Source organism: Python bivittatus, unplaced genomic scaffold (genome assembly GCF_059951505.1).
Source record: "Python bivittatus isolate LINGU-HERP-01145 unplaced genomic scaffold, Pbiv_v1 ctg000480_np1212, whole genome shotgun sequence".
NCBI classification, from domain to species: Eukaryota; Metazoa; Chordata; class Lepidosauria; order Squamata; family Pythonidae; genus Python; species Python bivittatus.
In genome coordinates, this window is record NW_028277075.1 from 54,431,496 (window position 1) to 54,457,805 (window position 26,310).

Below are 26,310 nucleotides of genomic sequence, written 5' to 3' on the forward strand. Positions count from 1 at the left end.
ATCTTAACTTCTCACAACCTTATGTGCTATTGTAGCCAATGTAGCTTCATAAAAAACAAACATTAATATGAGGTTATCTACAGACTCAATTATAATAGATATATTTACAGATAGCAAAAATACTTATGGGGTAGAGAATAAATTGCACTTGTTCAGCTGGTTAGTTGTAGTAGACATTTACTAATACTTTATGTATAATACAATCATTATAGCAGTCAAGAAGAAACACTTCAAATGTGCAGTTACATTATACATACATCATGTTAATTCAGTACTTTCCTACTTAGATAATGAAGGTCATGTAATTGACCTCCTAAATGACCAACTGCCGGATATACAAATATCTGATGAAGATAAAAAGAAGAACATCGAACTATTAGAAGAAGCAAAGAAGGTGAGTGAGAGGTTCCTCACACGTAGAGGAAGAAAATCAAGAAGCAGCCTTTCGGAATCACCCACAGGTATGTATTCGAAAATGCATTCTTTGAGTCTCTGTGCAAATGGAACTCATTGTTAGCTGACATATAAACGTTTATGATCTTTTAATGCAAGAGTCATTGTAGAGGTATCCACAAAACAGGAAATGTGTTTTGTTTCAACCCTGAAACAAATACACTGCATTCCAGCAGTTTATTACTTATTTACATGAATTGCCTAGCTTCCCCAATTCCAGGTAGTTTACCATAGAGTTTCTACCCAATCATCCCAGATTGGCCACAGTTTGACAGAAATAAAACCCAAAACATTTTTGTTCTGGGATTGCTGGGTTCTAGATATGTACCTAAAGATGATCGTACAAGGCAGAAGTGTGTTGGCAGTGAAGAGCAGAAAAACACCAAGGATATTGGCAATGGTAGTTGTGGGGAAGTATTGGAGGGAATATAAGCGTGGTAGGATTTACTGTACTGGACATTGGCTGCAGCTGAGGGGAAGCAGAGGAGATGCTGGAAAGATCAGCAAGACAGGATGGCTTGGTGGGAAATGCTGTATTCTTAGTCAACCAAATCTCCTGTATTTTTCTTTCTATACCAACTCTGGGTCCTCCATCTTTTAATCTAAGGGATCATTTTAACACAAAGCCTACCTACTACATTCTTAAAAATGGGATGGCCCCAAGTTCCTCCATGCCTTTTTTCTGAACTTATAGACAAGGCAAAAATGGAGCTGTGTTTAGTAAAAGATTTGATGCACCAAAATACTTCATGTAGGGATCTCATTAAATTCATATTAATATACAGTTTTTTGAAGCTATGCCTTGAAAAGGCTTAAAGTAGATCATCTACTGCTAATAATACATTACAATCTATTTTTGGAGTTTCTGTTACGTATGGTATTCCATGATTGAGCCATAATATTGTACCTCAATTCAGTGGGTTAGTATGGTGATATTAGAGCTGTGGGAAGCCTGTATGTTCTCTACACTCAAACTTATTTATTTGTTAGACTTATATGCCATCTTTTGTTAAGAGCTCAGGTCAATGTTTGTCTTCCCCTTCCTATTTTATATACAACCCCGTGAAGTAGATTGAGCTAAGAGACAATGAATAGCTCAAAGTCATCCATTGAGCTTCCATGGCTGAGGATAGAACCTGGGTCTCCCTGCTCCTAGTCCAGCATCCTAACTGCTACACCATATTGGCTCTGGGATAAATTCACTGTTTTTTAAAAAATGTTTTTTCGGGGGGGGAGCATTACTAACAGCTCTATTCCATGCAGAAGGATGTTTAGGAAGTACTGTGTTGAACTAAGCTTTTTTACTCCTTCTCTGTTTTGTTCTCTATAACACTGATGTTATAGTGTCATACTAATATATGCTTTGATTTTAATTTCACCTTTATGAAAAAAATTTACTAAATATCTCACAAGTATTAACTGCTCATCACTGTGTTTGTCTTAATTTAATGCAGCTTTATCCCCATCACTAAGCCCCAGTGTTTCACCTGCATTGTCTCGGAGCAACTCGTTGACTCTTCCAAATCCAACAGGTAAAATCAGTGCTGCAACATTCTAATTTAGATTAATGCTTTTATGTTAGCTGACAGCCCCCCCTCCGCTTCACAAAGGTAACTATTAAAAGGTGTTATAAATGAATTTTCATAGAAATCAGCTAGAAGTCTCCCTGGAAAAATTAACAGGAACTATTGTGCAACAGTGTGTTAAAATAAGAAGCATCCTGTTTCCCACCATGGCCAGTCAAATGCTTTCAGCAACTCAAGAAGCACAACTGAAAACAGGGCTTAACTCTATTTTCTTTCAGTGGTATTCACTGGCATGTTGATTCTGACCCTGGAGGTTCCATTGGATCTAGCATCTGCTCATAATTAAGAGATGTCATGAATTCGTCTACAGTACAGGGAGTCCTCACTTAGCAACCATTCATTTAACAATAGTTCTGTGATGGAATGGAATTATGAAGGCCAGGCTCAGGGAGATAAGCATTTTCTTAGATCACTGCAGGAGCGTGGGAACTACAAGAGGATGAGACTGGCACCTCCCTAAGGAATTCACACTGTTGTGGCTGGCTGACTTGGGACCTGGGGTTTCAGTCTGGGAAGATTCTTGCTAGAGGTTGTAGCTAATAAACCGCTGAACTGATTTTGCATTGTCTCTTGGAGTTCGTTGGGCTAGGCCTGACAAGTTCAAAGTTACAGCAGCCTCAGAAAAAATGCTTAAAACCTGTACTCACGCTTATGACTGTTGCAAACCATGGCACCCCCCCATGGTCACGTGACCATGATTTGCAACCTTTGTTACGACAGTCGTTAAGCGAATCACCATGGTCATTAAGCGAATCACATGGTCGTTAAGCAAATTCTGGCAAAAAAGTCCATTGGAGAAGCAGGATTCACTTAACAACCATGTGATTCGCTTAATGACTCTGGTGACTCACTTAACCATTGTAAAAATGGTCGTAAAATTGGGTCAGGTCTCATGGTGAATTGCTTAACAACCGCCCCCTTAGCGACCAATTTTCCAGTCCCTATTGTGGTCATTAAGTGAGGACTACCTGTAATCACTTTTGAAACTAGCTTTCACCAACCTGGTGCCTTCCAGATGTCGAACGCTCTCAGAATTTCCAACCATCCTGGCACTAGCCTGGGGAAGGCATCTTACATCCAGTTAATGTCAACAGTTGTTTCTGCCCGGTGGTAGTGAGTTCATTCTTGTGATAGTGAAAGTTATTGATGATTCTTTCAAAGTATTTTATAACATGTACTAAATATGTTTGCAAATTTGTAATAAAGTAACCATCCTGTAAACAAACAAAATAACAAGCAACACAGGCAGATATGAAGCAAGTCGTACAGCAGCTGATTTTAATTTCTGAGAGAATATGAACTAGGTAGAAGTTAACAGGGAAATTAATAACTCTCCTTTGGGAGGATGTTCCATGACATCAGGGAAGGGCTCCACATACAACAGGATCCAGAGTAGAGCATTCTCGGTAGGTTGTGTTTAATGGAATGGCTGATTCTGTGAAGCAGTCATGCTCATAACAGAAGTCCTAAGGGGTGCAGTGATTTTGTTCAAATTGCTATAACCTCTCTGTTTGATGTATGATATGTTGAAAACAAGGTGGATACTTTTATTGCATATTTTTCATATTATAGATTCTGATATATGCACGTCCATTGTTGAATCAGTGCCTCCATTGCAGGTAAAAATGCTTTAATATCTTTTGTTCATTTAACAAAATCGGTCAGGATAAACTAAATGTTATTTTGAGAGATGGGAATTATAGGGGCAGGAACTAGCTTAGCTATGCCACAGTCAGTGATTGTATCACCAAATCTGGTCTTGTTGTCAGAGTCCAATGTGAGAGAACAGAGTCGAAAACACTATGAAAGATCACTTGCAAGGAACTGTTGGAGGATGAGTGAAAAGTTAAATGTATTTTTTCTATTCACAGCTAGTGCTTTTAACTTTCCCCTTATCTGGTTTGTATTGTTAATACAAGACAAATGCGGGGTTAGGGTCTATAAATTTATCCTCCTGGAGCAGGGAGCCCTGACAATGGTGATTGATGCTTTAATCAGTAAGCTGGCCGTTACTTATAGCTGCATTTGAGCATCACTTGGAAACTGCAATTAGTTCAAACTGCAGCAGCCTACCAGCTGGTGAATGAGGGTCTCTGTGATCATAGAACACTTGCACTGAAGGCACTGCAGTGGTTGCCCAAATGTTTCTGGGTGCAATTCAAAGTGCTGGTTTTAACCTATAAAGCCTTACGTGGGCTGGCTGCAGGTACTTTCAAGACTGCCTTCTCCACATAGAAACAATCCATCCCGTTTGTTTATTTATGAAATTAATCTAGCTGCCTGAACTGGCTAGACTCTAATAGCTTACACAGGTAGAAATCAGAATACAATGATTAAAATAGTAACTAAAGATATTATACAATTGTAAAAAATGAAGTCGCTAATACAATTAATCCTCAAAGGCCCTTTGGAACAGCTACATTTTCACTTGATTCTGGAAGGCATAGGAGTGGGACCATCCATGCTTGGTGGGCAAGCTGTTCCAGAGGAGGGAGTTGCTACAGCTGCTACAGAGAATGCTTGGTGCAGAGATGCTCATGCCATACCTCTTGGTACATGGGAACCCTTAGCAGGCACTTCCTAATTGTCTGGGTTGAATTGGCAGAAACCATTAGGTCCCCAAAATATCCGGTCCCAAGCCATATAGAATTGTATAGGCAGCAACCAGTACTTTGAATTGCATTTGAAAATCTCTTATACCCAGTGCAACTCATGCAGCAGATGTGTAATGTGCACAGCGGTACTGGGATTAACCTTTGAACACGCATGCCACAGCATTCTGGACCAGCTGAAGTTTCCAGTTGTCTTCAGGGAAAGCCCCATGTAGAGTGAATTACAGTAATCTCATCAAAAGGTGACAGGAACATAAGTGACTATCTTGCATGCCTCCTGTTCCTGATAAAGCTGCAGCTAGCATACTACCCCAAGCTGTGCAAAAGCCCTCCTGGCCATGTTTCCACTTGCTGTTTGAGCAGGAGCTCTGAGTCCAGGTGGACCCCCAGACTGCAAGCCCGCTCTTTCTAGGGGAGCAGTCTTATTAAGAGCCAAAGATGATACAGTCCTAGAATCAGTTGGCCTCTGAATCAATAGCCACTTTGTTTTGTTTGAGTTGAGTCTGTGCCTGTTCTTCATCCTCCATTGAAATCCTGGCTGCCTCCAGATAATAGACAATGACTTCTACCACATCATCCAATGGATCCAGGATAGAGATGATAGCTGTGTATCATCAGCATGTTGATGATACTTCAAAGTGGCAGATGACTTCTCCCAGTGGTTTCATGTTTTTGTTGAACAAGATAGGAAAAAGGACTGAACTCTGAAGCACTTCATCACAAAGGGGGGGGGCATCTAACCTCCTCTCCTGCAACCAGTCTCTGCGCCTGTCCACTTAGAACGGAGCAGAACCATCATGATACTGCCTCAAAACCCCACCCTTGCAGGCAGACCAGAAGGATACTGTTGACAGTATCAAAAGCAGTGAAAAATCAAGGAGGGTAAGGATGATTGTGCCACCTCCATCTAAGCCCCTCTAACCTTCATCCATGAGAGCAACCAATGTAGTTTCTTTCTCATGCCCGGGTCTGAACCAGACTGGCAAGAGTCCAGATAATCCATATCCTCCAGAGGCCTCTGCGATTGCAACACTGCCACTTCCTCAATAAACCTTTCCCCAAAGGGAAGATCAGAGATAGAACTATGCGCAGTTTTGTTGGATCCAGGCCTGGCCTCTTAAGGAGTGGGAGAATTTGTGCCTCTTTAGTGCTCCCTGGCAAATTCTTCTAATAGTTCCCCAATTTCATGGAGTAAATGTGGACTGAGGCTCACATACAGTGTTTTTGGTTGCAGCCTTTAGACACTGGAATAGCCTCCCCCTCAAGGCTGGATTAACACTCACCCCAATTTGACTTTCCAAAAGTTGCTAAAACTGGGACTGTTTTGGAAGGCATTTGGGGGCTGAAGGCAGCCACTTATTTGCATTATGTTTTTGTATGCTGTTATAGTTTTTCATTTGTTTTAATGTGTTCGATTTTATGTGCCCACTTGACCTGGCACTGTGGCAGTTTGTGAGAAGTCCTTCAAACCTCTGTAAGCTATTCAGTGCTTTTGAAGAGATGGTGCCAATGCTGAAAGGCTTTCTTTGTGTCCAAAGGCTCTTTCTTAAAAACATCAAAGTTGCTTTTAGCTGGAAAGAACTGCCAGAAAAGAAATGCAGGAGGAAGGATGCTGTCCTCAAATTCTTGAGCAGGTTGTAAAAGTGCAGCTCCCAAGGCAATATCAAAAGCATCACCCTATACAAAAAGAGGCAGGTAGGATTTGGACTTCCTAGGATGGGATGAGAAGTGAATGCCTGTTAGAGTTGAAGAAAAACTGGTTGGGATTCAGGATCTCACTTAAAGGAACCCCCTTCGTTGTAAGACAAGTCAGTGATATGTTCAATTCAGCAAAATTAGGAATGAATTTGTGGGTGGTTGTTGTTGTTTTTTTGGTGCCTTCAAGTCAGTGTTGACTCCTGGCGACTGCCTGGACTTGTCCCTGCAGTTTTCTTGGCAAGATTTCAGAAGTGGTTTGCCATTGCTTCCTTCCCAGGGCTGAGAGAGAATGACTGGCCCAGGGTCACCCAGCTGGCTTTGTGCCTCAAATGGGCCTGTAACTCACAGTCTCCTGGTTTCTAGCCTGATGCCTTAACCATTGCACCAACCTAGCTCTCAGTCAAAATTGGTAAAGACAAAAAAAAAAGTTGGTTGGGGTGGTTTCTTAGGACAGAATGGATACTACTGTAACCAGATCCATCTGAGTTCTTTTCAAAGAAATATAGTAGCTCAGATAATCCAACACAGGCAGGTCAAAGATTCATTTAAATTAGCACAGAGGCTGAAGTCACAAAGGCACTGAAGAACTGCTCAAAAGTGATCAGTGGAGGGGGTGACAGGATCCTCAGAATAAATCAACTAATTGTCTAAATAAGCAATCAGAAACAGATCCAGAAAATCATAAAAACTATAATTCATGAAGCTGTGAATAAGAGGTACCCAGTAATCCAGAAGGCATTACTATATGGTCAAAACTCTCCCAATGAGAATCTAAGGCAGTTAAACATTTATGACTCTTTTTCATGTTAATCAGGTTGCAAGCCCCTCTGAGGTTCAGTTTGGTAAAAACACATAGCTCCCACGGTCATTTCAGGAGTTAAGAAGTGAGGGAAGGAGGGTACTGATTTGTAATAGTTTCAGAGTTCAGAAATGAGTTACAGTGGGCAATGTGAAGGAAGCCATCCTTCTTGACAAGAAAGATTGGGACACTGGTGGGGGAGAAGGAAGTGTGGAAAGCCTTTTTTATACGTTCACAACAAATTCCTTTGGTTGAACTAGCTCTATATTTGACATTAGAGAGTGGTGTTTTGCAGGAATCTGGTCTATCAGAATAAAATTAATTGTACAGGCACAGAACCATTGGGGAACCGGTTTTGTGTTTTCCCCCTTTTCAAACACAATAACACAGTCCACATACTTGGCAGGCAAGTTAAGACAGTGCACCTACTGAGAGTGTACTTGATGAGCAAAGTGGGCTTGAGTCCCTTATCTTAAGGAATCAAAGATGACATCATCCTGGCGCCAAGGAATAGGTGGATGGTGAGTGGATCTACAGCCAGTCCATGCAGTTGATTTCCTATTGCAGTATGACAGTGTCAGAGACAGGTGTGTGTGTGTGTATTTGCAGTCATCCAGTCCACTATCCTCCTGCCTAAGTAGTGGTTTAGAGCAACAGGTGCTTCATCTATATTAGATAAAAAGAAGAGGTAGAGCTGAGCGTCAGATTGATGAAAAAGTTTCCTGAAAAAGTTGTGCAAATGGCTTGATTTGATACTGTAAAACATAGAAGATGAAATAGAAGCCCTGGAACCCTGTACCCTGTACCATAACTGCCTCAGAACAGAACATTAATCTCCCACTATTATTATTATTATCCCACCTTTTTAATATATATATTTGGTCAACTCAAGGCAGCAAACATATCTAATCCTCCTGGCTCCTATTTTTCTCACAACAACAACCCTGTGAACTGGGTTGGGCTGAGAGAGACCGACTGGCCCAGAGTTACTCAGCTAGCTTTCATCCCTAAGGGAGGCCTAGAACTCATAGTCTCCTGGTTTCTAGGCCAGCATCTTAACCACTACACCAAACTGGCTCTCCATTTTTCAAGCAGGAGAACAGCACCTGCAATACTGTTGCCCCACATCAAAGTCAGACAGTATCCAGAAGAATACAATGATTTTTAAGGATTTACAGTGAATCTTTGTGGAATGGTTTCAGGATGAACAGGTCTTCAGTTCTACTGCTCTGATGAAATTGTGTTATTAAAATGTGTACTTGTATTAAAACATTTAATTTGTATAAAAATCAAAACAAAATATTAGGAGATCTTATGATGAATCTCAGTAATATGCAGAAAGCCTTACAGCAGCCCTTATATATCAAAAATAATAAATTGATAAATCTCTATGGAGGTTCAGTACAGTGCCTGTATATTTTCTTTATAAAGAAACTAGGTAGATAGCAATGATATCTTCTGACTCTGTAAACGCTTCTTGATGGAAACATTTGTTTTCTAGAATCCTGACATTGAAGACAAGAGTTTTGCTGAAGTAAGAAACATAGAAGAGATTGCTTTTACCACTAGAGTATTGTTGCTGGTGCCTTTAAAAAAACCAGGGTTTTACAAAATGAGATTTTTATGAAAAAGAGAAATAGTTTATTTAATGATTTTAAGTTTGTTCGTTTACTTTCAGAATCCCACAAAAGGAATATCTAATCGAAAGGAGAATGATCAGAGAAAAGCTTCTCAGGGAAGAGTGGTTCCTCACACAGCTGGTTTGGAAAGTCCAAAGGAGAAGCTGTCTGAACAAAAGGAGAACTTTGACCCACATAAACACATGGATGATCTGTCCCAATTCTGCACTTCAGATTCTAACACTGGGAAAATATCTCTAAGTAGCAGCAAGAACTTCTGTGAAAATGAATTAGGGAAAGAATTCCCTAAAAAAAATAAAGGAAATGACTCTCCATTCAAAGGTCATTTACATGGGCCAGGAATAATTGCCCTGGGCACAAAGTTAAAGGGCTCAGCACCACTTCTGAAGGATTCCAAAGTTTCTTGCAAAACTGAACTTCATACATCTAGTAATCGCTCTCCTCTGCTCCGAGCTATGTCATGGGATCATGCAGAACCATGTGATATAGAAAAAGCACCTTTCAGACCATCTGAAGATACTAAAAACTGTGCTACGAGTAATCAGTCTGATAATATACCAACTAAGGTTCCACCGTTCAAAGACCTTCAGATACAAGTTCAGCCAGTTCGAATGCAGAAACTGACAAAGCTCAGAGAGGTGAGTTTTGATAAATTGACATGAGAAAGTTCCTTGTACGTTATATTTGTTTCAGTCTTATGTAATAGAATAGGATTATGAGGTAGTAAATTATATTTTAATACTATTTTTCTTCCATAGTTTATTACACCAGAGACCATCTTTGAAATATAGAGTGGAAGGTGGGTTAAATTAGTAGTCTGTAGGGAAGGAACAAATTCCCAGCCAGACCTCTGGGAATTCATTCAAATGAATTGCACAAAATAAATGCTTCTGTCTTGATATGGTAGACACCCCCTTCACCTATCAAATTTAACCTAGAACGTGAGCAGTGCCCTGCTGGATTGGACCTCTGGCCCATTTAGTCCAGCAGTCTGTTTTCACAATGGTTCAACCAACTGCACAAGGAAGGTCCCAGCAGATGACCTTCAGAGGCAGTCCCACTGCCATCAAGACTAATAGCCATTGAACCCCATGACTTCCATGAATTGATCCAATCTTTTTTGAAGCCAGCTAAGCTGGTAGCCAGCCCAACATCCCGCGGTTTTATTTTTGTAGGGCATAGACTCTGGAGATTGTGACTGTCGTCGCCATCATTTTTGTAGCCACTCCCAAAGTCTGTGCAGTGTCATTTGTGCAATTCTGAATTGTGGTTACCTTCTTGTACTTTCATGTAGTTACTTTTTACATTTTAGTAAATGATTTTAATATTTGAATTTCCTAAAATTATAGCAAACTGTCAACTGAAATGAAATATCTAAGACATTATGTTTCCTGTGCAACAGCTTATCAAATGTATATGGCATTAGCAGCTGTTAGTCACAATGGTTATTATTACCTTCAGTATCATTGGCAGTATGACTCCAATTTCTGGGGAACGTAAGCGGGAGGATGCTCATAGGCTTATCCTGATTGTGGCTTCCTGCAGGCCTATGATTGGCTGCTGTGAGAACAGACTGCTAGACTAGATAAGCCTTTGGTCTGATCTGGGAGGCTGTTTTTATAGTCTTAATATTTGCAACATCAAGTTGGAAGTTCATAATTATTCTGCTTCTCAGAAAAAAGAGCCTGGCCATAGGCTAGAAGCAGTACATCCGACCTTTCCATCTGCTTAATGTTTTTTTTCATCATGCCCATTTTCTTCAGTGCAGGTAAAGACAGGAAGCCATTACTGTCTACTTTTTTCTGCCTGAGCAAAAGGCAGTGCCTTTTTCCAGTTCTCAGGGAAGAACGCCGATAATGCTTCCCGCCTCTTCCTTCACACTGAGAGAGAGGCAGCCTGCTCTTCTGTGAAGGCTGGGAGCATTCATTCCCTTTCTCCCTCTGCCTGGAAGAAGGGATTGTCTTCCTCCCTCACAACAAGGCTGGGATCAACCTGAGCAGAGGAAGGATAGTTGGAGGTGGTCAGAGAACCTACCTTCTAAGATCATCGGGCTCATGAGGTGGGGATTCAGTTTCAGTTCTCATGTGTGGAATCAATTCCTTTTAAAATTATTATTAAATTAAGAAAAACATCATTAGCTCCTTTGATGAAAATGAACATAAACAATGGTATGATATTTTAGCCTTGGACAAAGTTACGTGAGACATACAAGCAGGAAGAAGCTGACAAACTGTCCTGTCATTTTAGAAAGTAATATTTGTGCATGAAATAAACCATTTTAGCTTTGGAAGATTTCTTCACAGCCAGAAAACCTTTTCCTTCTGGAAATACAGCGCTACACTGAAATCTGTAATGTTCCTTCAGGTGTTTCTGCTGTAAATGTGCTTCCTTTCCTTTGTTTTCCTATCTTGTTTTTCACTAAATTGATCTCAAGGGAACCACTTTGGTACAGCAGACAGTCTGTCTAAAATGGAGCAACATACAGGCAAAATCAACCCTGCACTAGGGCAGCAACGCAAAAATTGGTAGCTCAAAATTAGTACAATTTGAATAGACCAGAGAGAGTCTCTAAGTATAGCCATTTAGAAATTATCTAGAGCAGTTTATTAGCTTCATCTGTGGAAGTCAGTGTTATCCCCTCTTATGTCAATAAATATCCTCTTAGGTCTTACCTGACAATATATATTGATGAGCACCTGTCCTTTAATCTTTAATATTAAAATATTAAAATAATATTTAATATTATTTTAAATCAGTTTCAGAGGGATACTGTTAAGGCACAGGACAGGGGAATGGGTGTTTATTTTAAGCATAGCCTAATAGCTTATAATGAGTTGCTGTAAAATGAACACAACCAAATCACTTACTGTAGCACTAGTATGGTTTTAGAAATGTTTCAGCTTTGATAGCTTGATGGAAACATTAAAAATTTTACTGACCAAAAATGATGGTGGGTTACAAATGCGTATGACAAGAAAATGCCTTTGCAATATTGCAGTTTTTAACACTCTGAAAGGCTATAATTGTATATGTTGTTAAATACATTGTTCAGTGTATCAGTAGAAAGAGTGTTAAGTTTAAAAGTTCAATTGCACACGTGGGAGGGTTGATTTAACTGGGTTGATAGTCTTTCTGGCCGTGATCTTAAAAAAAAAAAAAAAAAAATCTTTCCCCCCCTTTCTTTTCCCCTTCTGTCTAGCTAATAACAACCTGTGTGACAAATTTGTCATTAGTATTAATGCTGGGAGGAAAAGCTAAACGGAATTTCCTGCCACCCCACATACACGTGTATCCACAGACCTGCTCTTATATTAGGAAAAAAACCACCTTGTAATACCACATGCACCATTTGAAAACTTGTTTGAACTTCAGCTTCATTCATTAATTTCAAGAAAAAAACCCTTAGTGCATAAGACTACTGAGGGTATTTTGGGTTTAGTGAATTCTTTTTAAAACTTCAGCAGCATTTTATGTCATATCCTTGGTATTCTGAAAGAAGTGTATTTAAATTACGTTTTACTGTTTTATTGTGCATTAACATATCTTTTACTATAAATTCTATAAGCTGCTCAGGTAATGTGTGGTTGGCAACCATATGAATATAGTTACTAAAACAGCAAAGAAGCAATGTTATATGTTGATAAATGTTTAAGTTTTTAAGACTGGAGCTACTTTGAGACATATTTATTTATTTATTTATTTATATTTATTATTAAACTTGTATGCCGCCCATCTCCCCCAATGGGTGACTCTGGGCGGCTCACAATAACAAAAAAGGAAAAAACACCAATCCCTCTAACAATGGCTAAAATCCATAAATAATTAAAAATAGAAACATGCATTAAAAATGTCCTAAACCCCCCCCTATAAATTTTAGCCCTAAAACCTTCAAGATGCTGGGGGGGGGGCAACCCATACGAGCCCCCATCCGGCCCCCAGGCCTTCTGGCAGAGCCAGGATTTAACCCCTTTTCTGAAGGCCATGAAGGAGGGGGCACACCGGACCTCGGGAGGCAAGATGTTCCATAGGGCGGGAGGCACAGCAGAAAAGGCTCTCTGCCTAGACCCCTATTAGAATTTGAATATTTTGTTTTATTGTTTCCCAGTCCACTTGAAGGCACAGTTCAGAATGTGGCTCACTTTTAAAAGCTCTATGCTATTTATGAACTGAGATGAAAAGGGATTTATTTGTTTGTTTGTTTTTTTGTAGACAGGTGGCAACTGGAGAGAGGGACGAATAATTGATAGTGGTGCCATGTAATGAAATCTGATGTCCTAGTATCATCATTTTCTTTTCCTAGGTTTTAGCTATTCCCACCAGTATTATTTTAGCACTATTTTACCCTTTGTATATTTTGCAGTATTGTTTTTATAGTTGTGAATCATGCTGGAAATGTCTTATAGTGAAGGATAGGATTTAAACTCAATATTGTGTGGCCACTTGTTACTAAATCAAGGATTTCTAGATTACCATCAGCTTCTTTGATATTGTATGTATTTATAACACTGTGTTTAATAGACTTTTTTCTACTACTGAAAAGTTATTTTTGAAATAAAATGTTAAGAAATAACTCAGGTTTTTTTCCCTCCATCAGGAGCACATATTGATGCGAAATCAAAATTTAGTTGGACTTAAACTTCCTGATCTCAGTGAAGCTGCTGAACAGGAAAGAGGTGAAATACAATAAAATTGAAAAAATATATATTTGTGAATAAATGGGAGGGGGCATTACTTTAGTACCCACAACGCTTTTCTAACACTGAGGCCTTTTGCTAAAAATCTTTACTAAGGACAACTTCATGTAAAATCTCTTCCTGCATAGGTGTAAGACATGAGTGGGACCGATGGAAATTGGTGTCCAACAATAGTTGGAGAACTATAGGTTCACCACCCCTGGAATGAAAGGGGAAGAGTACACTATTATGGAAATTGTACATGTGTGTACTGTATGTGTGCTATGTACAAAATTTGCAGATGACCCGACAGTGGACCCATAGTCTTAAATACAGTAATATTCAGTTGATTACAATGGTATTTGCATTTGAGATCATTAACTATTACCAAATAACCTATGAAGCAGGATATAGGGATTTATAATGTAAATAGTCCATTTGCTCAAAAATAAAAGTCTGCTTAATTTTGTACAATGGAATATTCTTTGATCATCCCTTGGAATACCTGAGTTTTACTTTAGTCAGTAACCCAGAAATTGAATTTTTTGGATTAAATTTATTCTGAAATTGGTTTCTTAGAGCAGAATGCCCTTTTTCTCCATCCAGCTTTCCAAAACATTTGAACCATTAGAATACTTACTAATTATTTTTCAGTTGTTCAACTGCTTCTGTTATATCAGTGAAACATTTTTTCTTTAGGGTCTTCACCAATTCCTTTCTCAATGGAGGAGGAGGAGTCAAAGAATAGATGTGACGTCATGCCCAACGTTCCTGACACTCTTTTACGAAAACTTCGTGTACATACACCACTTTCAGGAAGGTAAATCCATCTGTGAGTGGTATTTTACTGTCTGAACATATGTAATGAAAGAAATATTTAATCTGATTAAAGTGAGATAGGGAGGATTGGAGATTCTTTCAATCCACTTTTGTCTATATAACCATAACAGAAGTATTGTAAAGTAGTATAGTTAATGTAGAACTAAGACTATGGTGACAGGGTTTCCTCTGCAGTCAGCTATGAGTGACCTTGAGCCAGTTATCACTCTCAGATTTTCCAAGGTTATTGCCAAATAAAATATCATAGAAGTAATCTTGAGTTCATTTAAGAAAGGTTGAGATGAAGATATAATAAAATGCTGTAAAATGAAAAACCAAGTTTTAATGAAAAAATTTATAGCTCGTGCCATGTTATTTCAGAAAAAGGCAAGCTCTGTTCTTGAGCTAAAGAATGTAATTACTTAAGTTGAAAAAGTAGTTCACTCAAAGGATAAATGTTCTTGCATCCTGACCATACAGTATATTTATTGATTCTATATGGTTACTTAAGGAAGTCATATTTCCTGTTCCTTTTATAATTTTTAAACAATACTGGCCTTCACATTGTTTGAAAATAATATACTAAAGCATCTTAGATTTGTCAAAATTCTATAATTGTATGATCTTTCACACTGATACAGGAAATGAAAGAATCTTGATATAGCACAGAGCTGAAGTTCTACTTCTATATTACCTTGAATCTTAAAACAGCAGTAATCTTGCAGTTGCCAGGGAATTCAGATCATCCAATTCTGTCATGATTTCAACATTTCAAAAATAAAACTGCCAAATTATCAGATCAACCCTTTGACTTTTCTTTATCTATAGATCTTGCTTAATTACTGAAAACTACCATTAAAAGTAGTGAAAATAATAAACTTTGCAACCTATTATAAATATTGGAATTGTCAACTAGAACCTGGCAGTCTTTCTGTCCATTTTGTCTCTATTGATTCTTAGTGGTTTTCACATTGAGAATGTGTGATATAGTTGATGCTATTGAGTTAAATTTAGTTCCTGTTATCACACAGATAAATGCTCACCATCACTAGCTATCTATTGTAATAACTAGTAGCTCTTCTGAGCACAGTCCTGTAGTTTCTTGGATCTCATTCATTCACTTATTTGTTGTCTCCCCTTTTATATCCCTTAATCTTGCCAAGTATAGTCATTTTTATAGTCTATAATATGCTTATATCACAGGTTCTACTTGCTGATAATTGCCTAAAGAGAGCAATTAGTTGTTGATTGATTGATTGATTGATTGATTGATTGATTCTTCCTCCAATCCATGGCACTTTTGATAACTCTCTCCAGCTCTACTATTCAAAGGCATCTGTATTCTTTCATTCTTTCTCAACATCCTGCTTTTATAGTGATACATTATCATTAGAATGAACAGTGCTTTAACTATCCTCATCTTTGTGGTCATACCAATATCCTTAACCTTAATTATCTTATTTAAGTTGGTCATTTTTCTTCACCCTAGAAGTTATCTCCTTTTTACTTCTCCAGAGCACTGTCCATCTTTAACTATTAACTATTTAATATTAACCTAAATTTTTAATTTTCTGTTTTTATGTTCATAATGAGCTCTTTTGAATCTTCCTTATTTTTGGCTAAAAATGGTTTCATATGTGTATCTCAGTGATTAGTATTTCAGTCTATTATTTCAAGTTGTCGTCTCTTCCAATTCTGCCATTCTTAAAATATATTTGCTGTATAAGTTTAAAAGACTTGGAGACAATATGCATGTTGTATTATACCCCTTCCTGTTCTGAACCAATTGGTTTCTTCAAAGTCAATTTTATAGTAGTTTCTTGTTCATTGTAAAGGTTCCTCTGAAGAAGAATCCGGTATCCTGCTACATCTATTAACCTTAATATGTTCAGCATTTAAGTATGATCTACTCAGTTAAAGGCCTTGCTATAATTAATAAAGCAAAGAAAATGTTCCTTTAATACCCCTGTTCTCTCCAATGTCCATCATGTTAGATATTTTGTATTCCTTTGTCTTTTCCAAAGTCTGCCTGTTCTTTTGACATTTTCTTCACAAATTTTGTGGGTACTATTAATGCAATGATTTGGTAATTTGTCCATTCTCTTGCATCTTCTCCCTTCTCCAAATTGCAAGCCACAGAGTTCTGTTCCATATTTCTTGACAGAAAGCTGTTAGCACTTAAAAATGGCTCTTCTCCTACGGCTTTAAATAGTTCAGTGGATGTTTTATTATGTTGTACTTTCCTATTTTACAATTAGTCCAATGCCTGTTGTATTTCACTTTCTAGTGAAATACATTCCTCAACACATTCCCTCAATGAAAATCTTTCTGTCATTCTGTAATCCTGTCTGTAAAATGTTTCGGTATTCAGTATTGACGACATATAATCACATTGCAAATAATCATGGTTTATTCAATTATATTTTACTGTGCTTGTCATTCATCTCTAGAGATACATGACTCACATCCTATAACCTCATGAAATGCTCAGCTCACAAACAAAATAATGATGCTGGTTCTGTGGACAATATTTACTTTTTAAGGAAGCCAAGATTCTGTATCTTGCAGCACAATAATGAAATTTACAGATGATAAAATATGAATTAAAGTATTTGATTTCGAGTAAGATACATTATAGTATTTTCATTCTCTAATTACAGCATGTATACAGTTAGCTGATCACTGATAGTTGAAGAAAATGGCTTAACCTGTAGATGCTGATTAAGTGTGCAGAATAAATGGCTTTTATATGCTGGAAGCTTCATAAGTTATTCCTGTTTTTATTGCAGTTCTCCTCCACTTACTGAAAGAGAGGTTGAGGTAGGTGTTTTAATCTAAACAACATAAAAACAATCAAGTTTTGTGTGTGTAACATGATGCTGATGCTGACCAATGTTTTGTTGAGAAGCTTTTCTTGCTTTCAAGGAATGCTATGTTTTTCAGCTGAATATTTGGTGGAAATGTATTTGAAGAATGTCCTCAAAACTTCATTTACAATAAATAGAATGTAAAATGTGTATTTTATAATAATATATGTGCACATACCAGAATAGATCAAGAGGTAACAAGAATTCTGTTCAGTTGGCAATACTGAGTAATGGAATAGGAATCAAACTTAATTGAATCTTTGGTCAGGATTTTCAAGAGACAAAAATCAAGAAGCCGTGATAGAAGCAAAGCTTTGGATACTTTTGCTGAGGAAAGCTGACACAGTCAAAGTTATTTTCACTATCCGTTTCTATATCTAGCATTAACTTAGAAACACTCACCTTATCAAATGGCCACAGTGTAGAAGTTCCTTCTTATGCAGAGGTGCACAGCCCACCGGAACAAAGAACTGAAGTTTGCTCACCTTTCCTTTTACAATAAGCTTTTAGAATCCTAGTCCACAAGAGACTAGCCCCTAGGAATTATTATAGCAAAAAGCACAAGGCAGATTTTTTTTAAAAAAAGCCGTTCAAAGATACTATTTCCTGGGGCAATTTCCTGCTCAGACTTCCTTATTCATTTCTGTAAAGAAAGAATTGGCAACTAAAAATTACAGTGGTACCTCGGGATACGAATGCCTCTACTAACAAACTTTTCGGGTTACGACCAGCTCCAGCCGCAAAAATTTACCTCGATGTGCGAACTCCGCCTCGGGGTACGGTCATTTTTACGCCCTGACACGTGGTCCGCGGCCATTTTCCCGCCGCGCGGCGCCCGGCCCCTCTCCCGCCGCGCGGCACCCGGCCGCTCTCCCGCCGCGCGGCGCCCAGCCGCTCTCCCGCCCCTGACGCGTGGTCCGCGGACGCCAGAACGGATTAACGGTAATTACATTGAATCTTATGGGAAAATTTGCTTCGGGGTGCGACCAAATTCGGAGGGCGGAACGGATTAACCGGATTTACATTGAACCCTATGGGGAAATTTGCGTCGGGTTACGACCAACTCGAGATACGCCCAGAGTCATGGAACGCATTAAGTTCGTATCCCGAGGTACCACTGTAACTTCAACTTCAGCAAGTAAGTTTTAGGGTTTGAATGGAAGCCCACTAAGAAATCCTAATATAGGTTAGTCTGGGGATTCAGGGAGAAAAATATACCTGAAGATGAAAACAGCTAATCACTTCATATTCTAGTTAGAACTACCCAGACTTGTCTGGGAAACCATCAAGAGTTGATCTCAGTTTGAAGGAGACTTGACTTTACCAGTTTTTCCCAATCTGGAATTTCCAGATGTGTTGAGATTGCAGCTCCTGAGTTCTGAAAGTTGTAATTTCAACACAGCTGGAGGATCTTGGGTTAGCAAAGGCCGTACCACATGATTAAGTTGTTGACTGCACACAGAGAAAATTTATCCAAATATTAACAGTTTCATACAAATTCTATAGCTAGCTAGCTGGCTAAAAATGTTGCTGGTACAGAAAGAGCATTCATTTATTTCCATTTCTTTATAGAGGCTCTTGAGTTGACAAAATGTAATAGAAAAAGCAGAGCGATAACATGGCAATTTTCGGTCAGTAAAAATAGAATAGTACTATGTTATGAACAGAATTAATTTTGATAAAAGCAAAAAAAAATTTAGAAATTTCTGGTGCAAGATTCTGAAAATCACTACTTAGTACTACAGCTGAAGCATGAGTTTTTTATGGAAGATATACTTGAGAAGGATTGTTAGAGCCACGCAGACTGGTTATGGGTTTGAAATGACTTATTTCTAAAAGAGAAAAATTATTATTTATTTATTTTATTTAAAACATTTATATCCCATCTTATATCGAACTCTGGGCAGCTCCCAACCAACAGTTAAAACAGTATCATTGTACCATTAGTACATACATATATCCATTAAAACCACAAATAAATTAAAAAAAAACAAAAAAAACCCCAAGCCTGGCACCATAATACACTTTAACAAACAGTCCACCATAAAAACTCTTATCAGTCTCTCCCTATCCTAGCACTTGGGGGAAAAGCCAGGTCTTAAGTGCTTTTTGGAAGGCTAGGGGGATGGGAGCCTGCCGAACTTCAGGGAAGGGTGTTCCATAGAGTAGGGATGTCACAGAAAAGGCACATTTCCTAGATCCGATAAGATGGCAATGTTTAAGGGAAGGGATAAGTGTGCCCACCCTATCTGATCTGGTAGGATGGGAAGATGCCCTTAGAGAGAGGCGGTCCTGCAGATAACCTGGCCCTGTGCTTTAAAGGTAATAACCAGCATCTTGAATTGCACCCAGAAGGAAACTGGGAGCTGGTGCAGCTCATGCAACAGAGGTGTTACATGGGTAAGCCTAGGGGCACCCATCACTGCGCATGCCGCTGCATTCTGAATCAGTTGTAGCTTCTGGGTGGTCTTCAGGAAAGCCCCATGTAGAGTGTGTTGCAGTAATCCAAACGGGAAGTGATCAAGGCATGAGTTGACCATGAGCAAGGCCTCCTGGTCCAGGAAGGGGTATAATTGCCGAACCAGACAAAACTGTGCAAAGGCCCCCTAGCCATGGCTGCTAGCGGCTCTTTGAGCAATTTAGGAGGACCTCCAAATTGCACAACAACTCAGTCTGGGAGAGTGCCACCCCATCCAGAGTCAAAGATGAAATATCACCTGGGGGCCAAAAACCCAGAGTCACTCCATCTTGCCAGGGTTGAGCCAAAGCTGGTTCCTCCCCATCCAGACCCTTACAGCCTCCAGGCACTCGGCCAGCACTACCACAGCATAATCTATCTGGCTAGGGGTGGAGATATATAACTGGGTATCATCAGTGTATCAGTGATGCCGCACCCCATACCAACAGATGACCTCCTGCAGCGGTTTCATGTCGTTGTTAAAAAGAAGAGGCAAAAGGCTCAACTCCTGAAGCACCCCACACTGCAGGGCCCTGGGGCTCGACTTCTCCTCCCCCACCTATGCTGACTGGAACCAGCCATGGAGGAAGGAGGAAAACCACCGTAATGCAGTGCCTCCCACTCCCAAAGCCAGTCCAGGAGGTTACCATGTTCGATGGTATTGAAAGCTGCTGAGAGGTCCAGGAGGGCCAGAATGCTTGCACTATCCCCATCCCTAGCCCTCCAAAGATCAAGTGTGGCCAATGCCATTTCAGTGCTGTGCCCTAGCCTGAACCAAAACTGAAAAGGATCCAGATAATCCGCTTCATCCAGGGCCCTCTGTAGCTGTGCGCCAACCACCATCTTAACAACCTTCCCTGAAAAGGGAATGGATTAAAGTTGTCTGACACTGTGGGGTCCAAGGATGGCCTTTGAGAAGGGGCGCACCACCACCACCTTCAAGGCAGGCAGTACCACCTCCTCCTGCAAAGAGGCATTAATCTTCACCTTAGGCCTAGTTTTTGAAAACCAAATGGTATTGGACAATTATTTATGTTTATTCTACACTGAAATGCATAAGGTGATTTGCTGTTCTAAAGAATTCTGAAACCCATGTGTGACAAAGTAGGTGATTGTTATATGAAGTAAAAACAATATTTTTAAAAAATTAGTAAAATACAGAAGAAAAATAGCACAAGCACAAATCACCTAACTTTCTGCTAGCTGTATCAGTCGAAGGCTACAAGTAGCCAGCGTTGAACACGTAGACTTTTGGAGAGGGGAGCTTCCATCCTGTCAACACACTGATCTTATAGCAGTGGGATACAATATAGAATCTGCCACCAAGAGATAATGATAGTGGAAGATTTTGTTCTTCTTCCTAACATATTATTATTAGGTATAGGTAAGATAGAAATGCAATGTTTAAAAGCTGTTGAGTATTAAGAATAGCACTACATTCCTTACATTTGTTGTATCTATCTATTATATAGAGCGGGTAAAGATGGAAGAAAGCTTCAGACATTGCATTGGTGGTCTCTTGCAAAGGCATTGAGTCTGCAGATTTAATGGCATTTCATGTAATTCAGCCTAATGCCACCAGCAGATTCTTTATAGCACTGCCCTACATTGTGTAAAGCAGGTGTGAGTGTACATGTTGTTGCTCTAGGTACCTTGAGCCCACTTTTAGTTATGCAGGTATAATTTTTCAGAGTAAGGATCATGACTTCTCTGAAAACCCAATATCTAAGACTTTGCTTGGTGGAAATTAATCCCTACTGGTATGTTCAATTTAGGATTGATGAAAGGATTCAATTAACCTTTATTTCCCTGCAACAGAATGTATTTGTACAACTTTCATTGGCGTTCAGAAATGATAGCTATACTTTGGAATCAAGAATTAACCAGGCTGAAAGGGAGAGAAATCTTGCTGAAGAAAATACAGAGAAGGAATTAGACAACTTTAAAGGAGCAGTTACGGTAAGACAAAACATGCTGGGAACCTTTATTGTGATCTCTGTTCTGTATTTTTCATATTTTGGTAGGTTATTTATCTGTTAGATTTCTGTTCTGCCTTTTTTATATATAGAAGCTCAAGGCAAGGTACATAGAATTCCTTCCTCCTATTTTTTCCCACAAATAACAACACTGTGAAGTGGGTTGGGCTGAGAAAGTGACTGTGCCAAAGTCACCCAAGGAACTGCCATGATGATTGACGGACTAATAGGTCCAACACCATCACCACTACACCATACTGGCTCTCTAAAACTCTTTTTATGACTACTGCCAAAAAGTCTCAAAAGAAATTTTTATCATATGGTAAAATATATAAAATACTAGGCTTACTATTCATACATCAAAAATTTAACCTAAATAAAATATTTTTTAAAATAGAATTGAACTCTACAAAGTTATTGCAGTAGAGGCTTGCAAGACAGCTTGCTTTATAGACATCTCAAGTTCCTAGAGCTTTAATTTCCTCTGCCTGTTTCATTCTTTACACTTTGCAGTTAATGGACATTTAATGGGAAAACAGCTGCAAAGTTCCCTAATCTTTTTAGCAAAAGGTTTGGCATCATATATGCAAACTTGGTTTCCACATTAATTCATAATCATGCACTGTTTCTTGAAGTTTCCTTTCTAAATATGGGGAAAGAATAATTGTTGTCCTTCAGTACACAAAGGCTGAAGGACACCATCTATTGCATACCTGACGGAGCAGCTTGTAGAGGTGTGGAATGAGCACATCACACCCCTAACAAATGTACAATGTGAACACATCCAAATGTGAAGGATAAAAGTTTTCATAAGATTCTATTTTTTTTCCTCTACTGTTTTTTCCTCAGGGAAGGGGAAGTCTTCCACAATCTATTTAATTGTTTTCATTTGCTAGTTATTGGATAGGCTGAAAGTGTAATAAATGAATAAAAAAAAATCCTACATACAGAATTTGCTACCTTGTAGCGATATGATAAATGTTTTGAACTCACAACTTTTTGAGCTTAAACTACTCCATCTTGAGCTTGAAACAGTAGCTTCAAATTTTTTCAGAATTTTTCAGAGTTTTCAAGCTCAAACACCTGTTTTGAGGTCAAAACAGTTCAACAATGGTCAGGACAACCCGTTTCAAATTCAGAACAGTAGTAAACTTGAATATTTAAGATTTATGAACACCTTTACTTCCATCATTATCCCTACAATTTGTGTAAGGTCAGAAATGGCCTTCAGTGAAAAAAAAGTACATGGGGGAATGGACAGTCTGTCTGTCCATCCATCTCAGTTGCTTTGGATCACGATTTCTTGTACTCCAGCCTCCATCTGATAAAAGTAGTATCCATTTTTTTAGAAAGTTGATTGTACTGGCAGTAGTACTAACTGACATAACATTCTAAAAGTTACCATGGTTTCTGGCTAACAGTTTCCACTTGACTTTTTAAGAAATATTCTATTATGGAAGTGTGACACAATGAAGCTATTTTCTAAATTTTAGATCCATATCTTTGACTCTGTTCATTTTCTTATCTCTAAAGAAAAGAGCCTGAGAATTCAATTATTTGGAGTTAACAACTACTAATAAGGAAGAGCATTGCTAAATTCAGCAAAGCATGTATTTGCCTGACTGGAGTCAGGCAGTCTATACATTTTCTGACCTTTCTGATTATCAAGCTTTTGCTAAACTAGAATATAAGAACATTTTAAAATCTAAAATTTAATCATGAAGATCGGTAGTACTTTCAGATACAGTGGGGCAAAAAAGTATTTAGTCAGCCACCAATTGTGCACGTTCTCCCACTTAAAAAGATGAGAGAGGCCTATAATTTTCATCATAGGTATACCTCAACTATGAGAGACAAAATGGGGGAAAAAATCCAGAAAATCACATTTGTCTGATTTTTAAAGAATTTATTTGCAAATCATGGTGGAAAATAAGTATTTGGTCAATATCAAAAGTTCATCTCAATACTTTGTTATATATCCTTTGTTGGCAATGACAGAGGTCAAACGTTTTCTGTAAGTCTTCACAAGGTTTTCACACACTGTTGCTGGTATTTTGGCCCATGCATTCCTCCATGCAGATCTCCTCTAGAGCAGTGATGTTTTGGGGCTGTCGCTGGGCCTTTCAACTCCCTCCAAAGGTTTTCCATGGGGTTGAGATCACCCCCATGCTTCACAGTAGATATGGTGTTCTTTGGATGCAACTCAGCATTCTCTCTCCTCCAAACACAACAAGTTGAGTTTAGACCAAAACGTTCTACTTTGGTTTCATCTGACCATATGACATTCTCCCAATCCTCTTCTGGATCATCCAAATGCTCTCTAGCAAACTTCAGACAGGCCCAGACATGTACTGGCTTAAGCAGGGGGACACATCTGGCACTGCAGGATTTGAGTCCCTGGCAGCATAGTGTATTACTGATGGTAGCCTTTGTTACTTTGATCCCAGCTCTCTGCAGGTCATTCACTAGGTCCCCCCATGTGGTTCTGGGATTTTTGCTCATCATTCTTGTGATCATTTTGACCCCATGGGGTGAGATCTTGCATGGAGCCCCAGATCAAGGGAGATTATCAGTGGTCTTGTATGTCTTCCATTTTCTAATTATTGCTCCCAGTTGATTTCTTCACACCAAGCTGCTTTCCTATTGCAGATTCAGTCTTCCCAGCCTGGTACAGGTCTACAATTTTGTTTCTGGTGTCCTTCAACAGCTCTTTGGTCTTGGCAATAATGGAGTTTGGGGTGTGACTGTTTGAGGCTGTGGACAGGTGTCTTTTATACTGATAACAAGGTCAAACAGGTGCCATTACTACAGGTAACGAGTGGAGGACAGAGGAGCCTCTTAAAGAAGTAGTTACAGGTCTGTGAGAGCCAGACATCTTGCTTGTTTGTAGGTGACCAAATACTTATTTTCCACCACGATTTGCAAATAAATTCTTTAAAAATCAGACAATGTGATTTTCTGGATTTTTTTCCCCATTTTGTCTCTCATAGTTGAGGTATACCTATGATGGAAATTACAGGCCTCTCTCATCTTTTTAAGTGGGAGAACCTGCACAATTGGTGGCTGACTAAATACTTTTTTGCCTCACTGTAAAGGTTTTCTAACAGTACCACTAAAAACATATTGTACAGCTATTTTATATTTTCCACATTAATTGTGGTTTTGTGGAAGAAAGATGGAAAAAGTGGTGGGTAATACAAGTGGGTTACAGTTAGAAAATCACTCATACACTTTTCTGAATGAGAGTGGGGCAAATGGATGATTTCATTTCTTTCAGCTTTGTCATGGCTAGTCCTTTAGGTAGTTATTTGGATGCTGTCAACTGTATGTCCAGAATAAAATAAACTCCTTTAATGTCTGTATTGGATTTTTAAGTTTTTAGGTTTTTAGAAACAGATGGAAACTTATTCCATGGATACCATTTTATTTTGCTCACTGCAAATTATCTTTTTATAGCTTTATAGCCATAAAAGATTTTTCAGGAGATTCAATTAATAATATATTCAATTTATAACATATTTAACATGTTAGGGCATACTCTTGTTTCAGTCTTCAGCTTCCTTGTGGCATCACTCTGAACACAGAGATATGTACCAGAAGTTGTTGGAAGACATTGCTGTGCTTCATCGTTTGGCTTCAAGACTGTCCAGTCGGGCTGAAATGGTTGGAGCTGTTCGTCAGGTAAAACTATTAAAACTGGTGATGGACTATATCATTTCACTCTGACTTTATTATTGGTCAATCCATGACTGAATTCTAGCTGAGAAAGAGGCTGAAGCCTGGAGAACAGGCATGGTCCTAAAATAATATCCAAAAGTCTGAACATGTTAAGCTGGATTTTTGGTCCATCTAGACTAGTTTTTTTTTTTTTTCAGACCAGCACCAACCCCTAAGATTTCAGGCAGATGTCTTTTCCAGCCCAGATTCAAATACCAGAGTATTCTGGCTTTGTGAGAACATAGATATGAAAAAATGTTATAGTCCAAAATTGCTTATAGCAAGTTCAGACGAAGGTGTTCAATTTACTGGTACAGTGGAAATGCAGATGAAGATCCTGTCAGTTCAAACAGATGTTAGTTGTACCGATAAGATGAAATAATCAGAGTGCAAAAAAAAAAAATGTACATAATAACAAGGTAAAATGAATTTGTAGTTTAGCTGACCTAAACAACTGTTGATCCTGATAATCTTATCTCTGGAATGGAGAATCTCAGAATATCTGGTGCTTTAGGAGCTCTTTGGATCAGATTGCATCCAGGTAATCACCCTGAATAGTATAGTTGTTTCTGTCCCATTAAGGACAGAATTTGAATATTGTCACTTCTGAGGAAATATCATTTGAATATTAACAAAAAAATAAGCAAAAGTGATATTCTATTTGGTGGCATTCTTGTTGCAATGTGTGCCAACTTTAATTAGTGACTGAGAAGTTGATGAAGACTGTCCTGCAACTGGCAGGATCTCCTTTCGAGTAAAATCATATAGCTAGAAGCTGTTATATACTGCTACTTCCTTAATATTGAAACAATACTTTTATGTGTATTGTTCTCATCTATTCCTTCCAGGAGAAACGTATGTCAAAGGCCACTGAAGTTATGATGCAGTATGTAGAGAATTTAAAGAGAACATATGAAAAGGATCATGCTGAGCTCATGGAGTATAAGAAACTTGCTAATCAGAATTCTAGCAGAAGCTATGGTTCTCCAGGTAAAACTTCTTGACATTTTAA

At 38.7% G+C, this 26,310-nt stretch overlaps 1 protein-coding gene across 7 annotated transcripts in view; it reads left to right on the top strand.

The window, feature by feature from the left end:
* IRAG1 (inositol 1,4,5-triphosphate receptor associated 1) overlaps window positions 1–26,310 on the top strand; it is an 82,401-nt gene that overhangs the window by 35,421 nt on the left and 20,670 nt on the right. For 6 of the 7 annotated variants that reach the window (XM_015888273.3, XM_088145937.1, XM_025167379.2 and 3 more), the window contains 10 exons: window positions 288–461; window positions 1,908–1,985; window positions 3,612–3,658; window positions 8,827–9,426; window positions 13,383–13,461; window positions 14,161–14,281; window positions 17,070–17,100; window positions 21,424–21,564; window positions 25,131–25,262; window positions 26,147–26,288. In XM_015888273.3, coding sequence (XP_015743759.1) covers window positions 288–461; window positions 1,908–1,985; window positions 3,612–3,658; window positions 8,827–9,426; window positions 13,383–13,461; window positions 14,161–14,281; window positions 17,070–17,100; window positions 21,424–21,564; window positions 25,131–25,262; window positions 26,147–26,288 — 1,545 coding nt within the window. The remainder of the gene's footprint in view (window positions 1–287; window positions 462–1,907; window positions 1,986–3,611; window positions 3,659–8,826; window positions 9,427–13,382; window positions 13,462–14,160; window positions 14,282–17,069; window positions 17,101–21,423; window positions 21,565–25,130; window positions 25,263–26,146; window positions 26,289–26,310) is intronic. The other variant, XM_088145936.1, reaches the window with a different exon arrangement.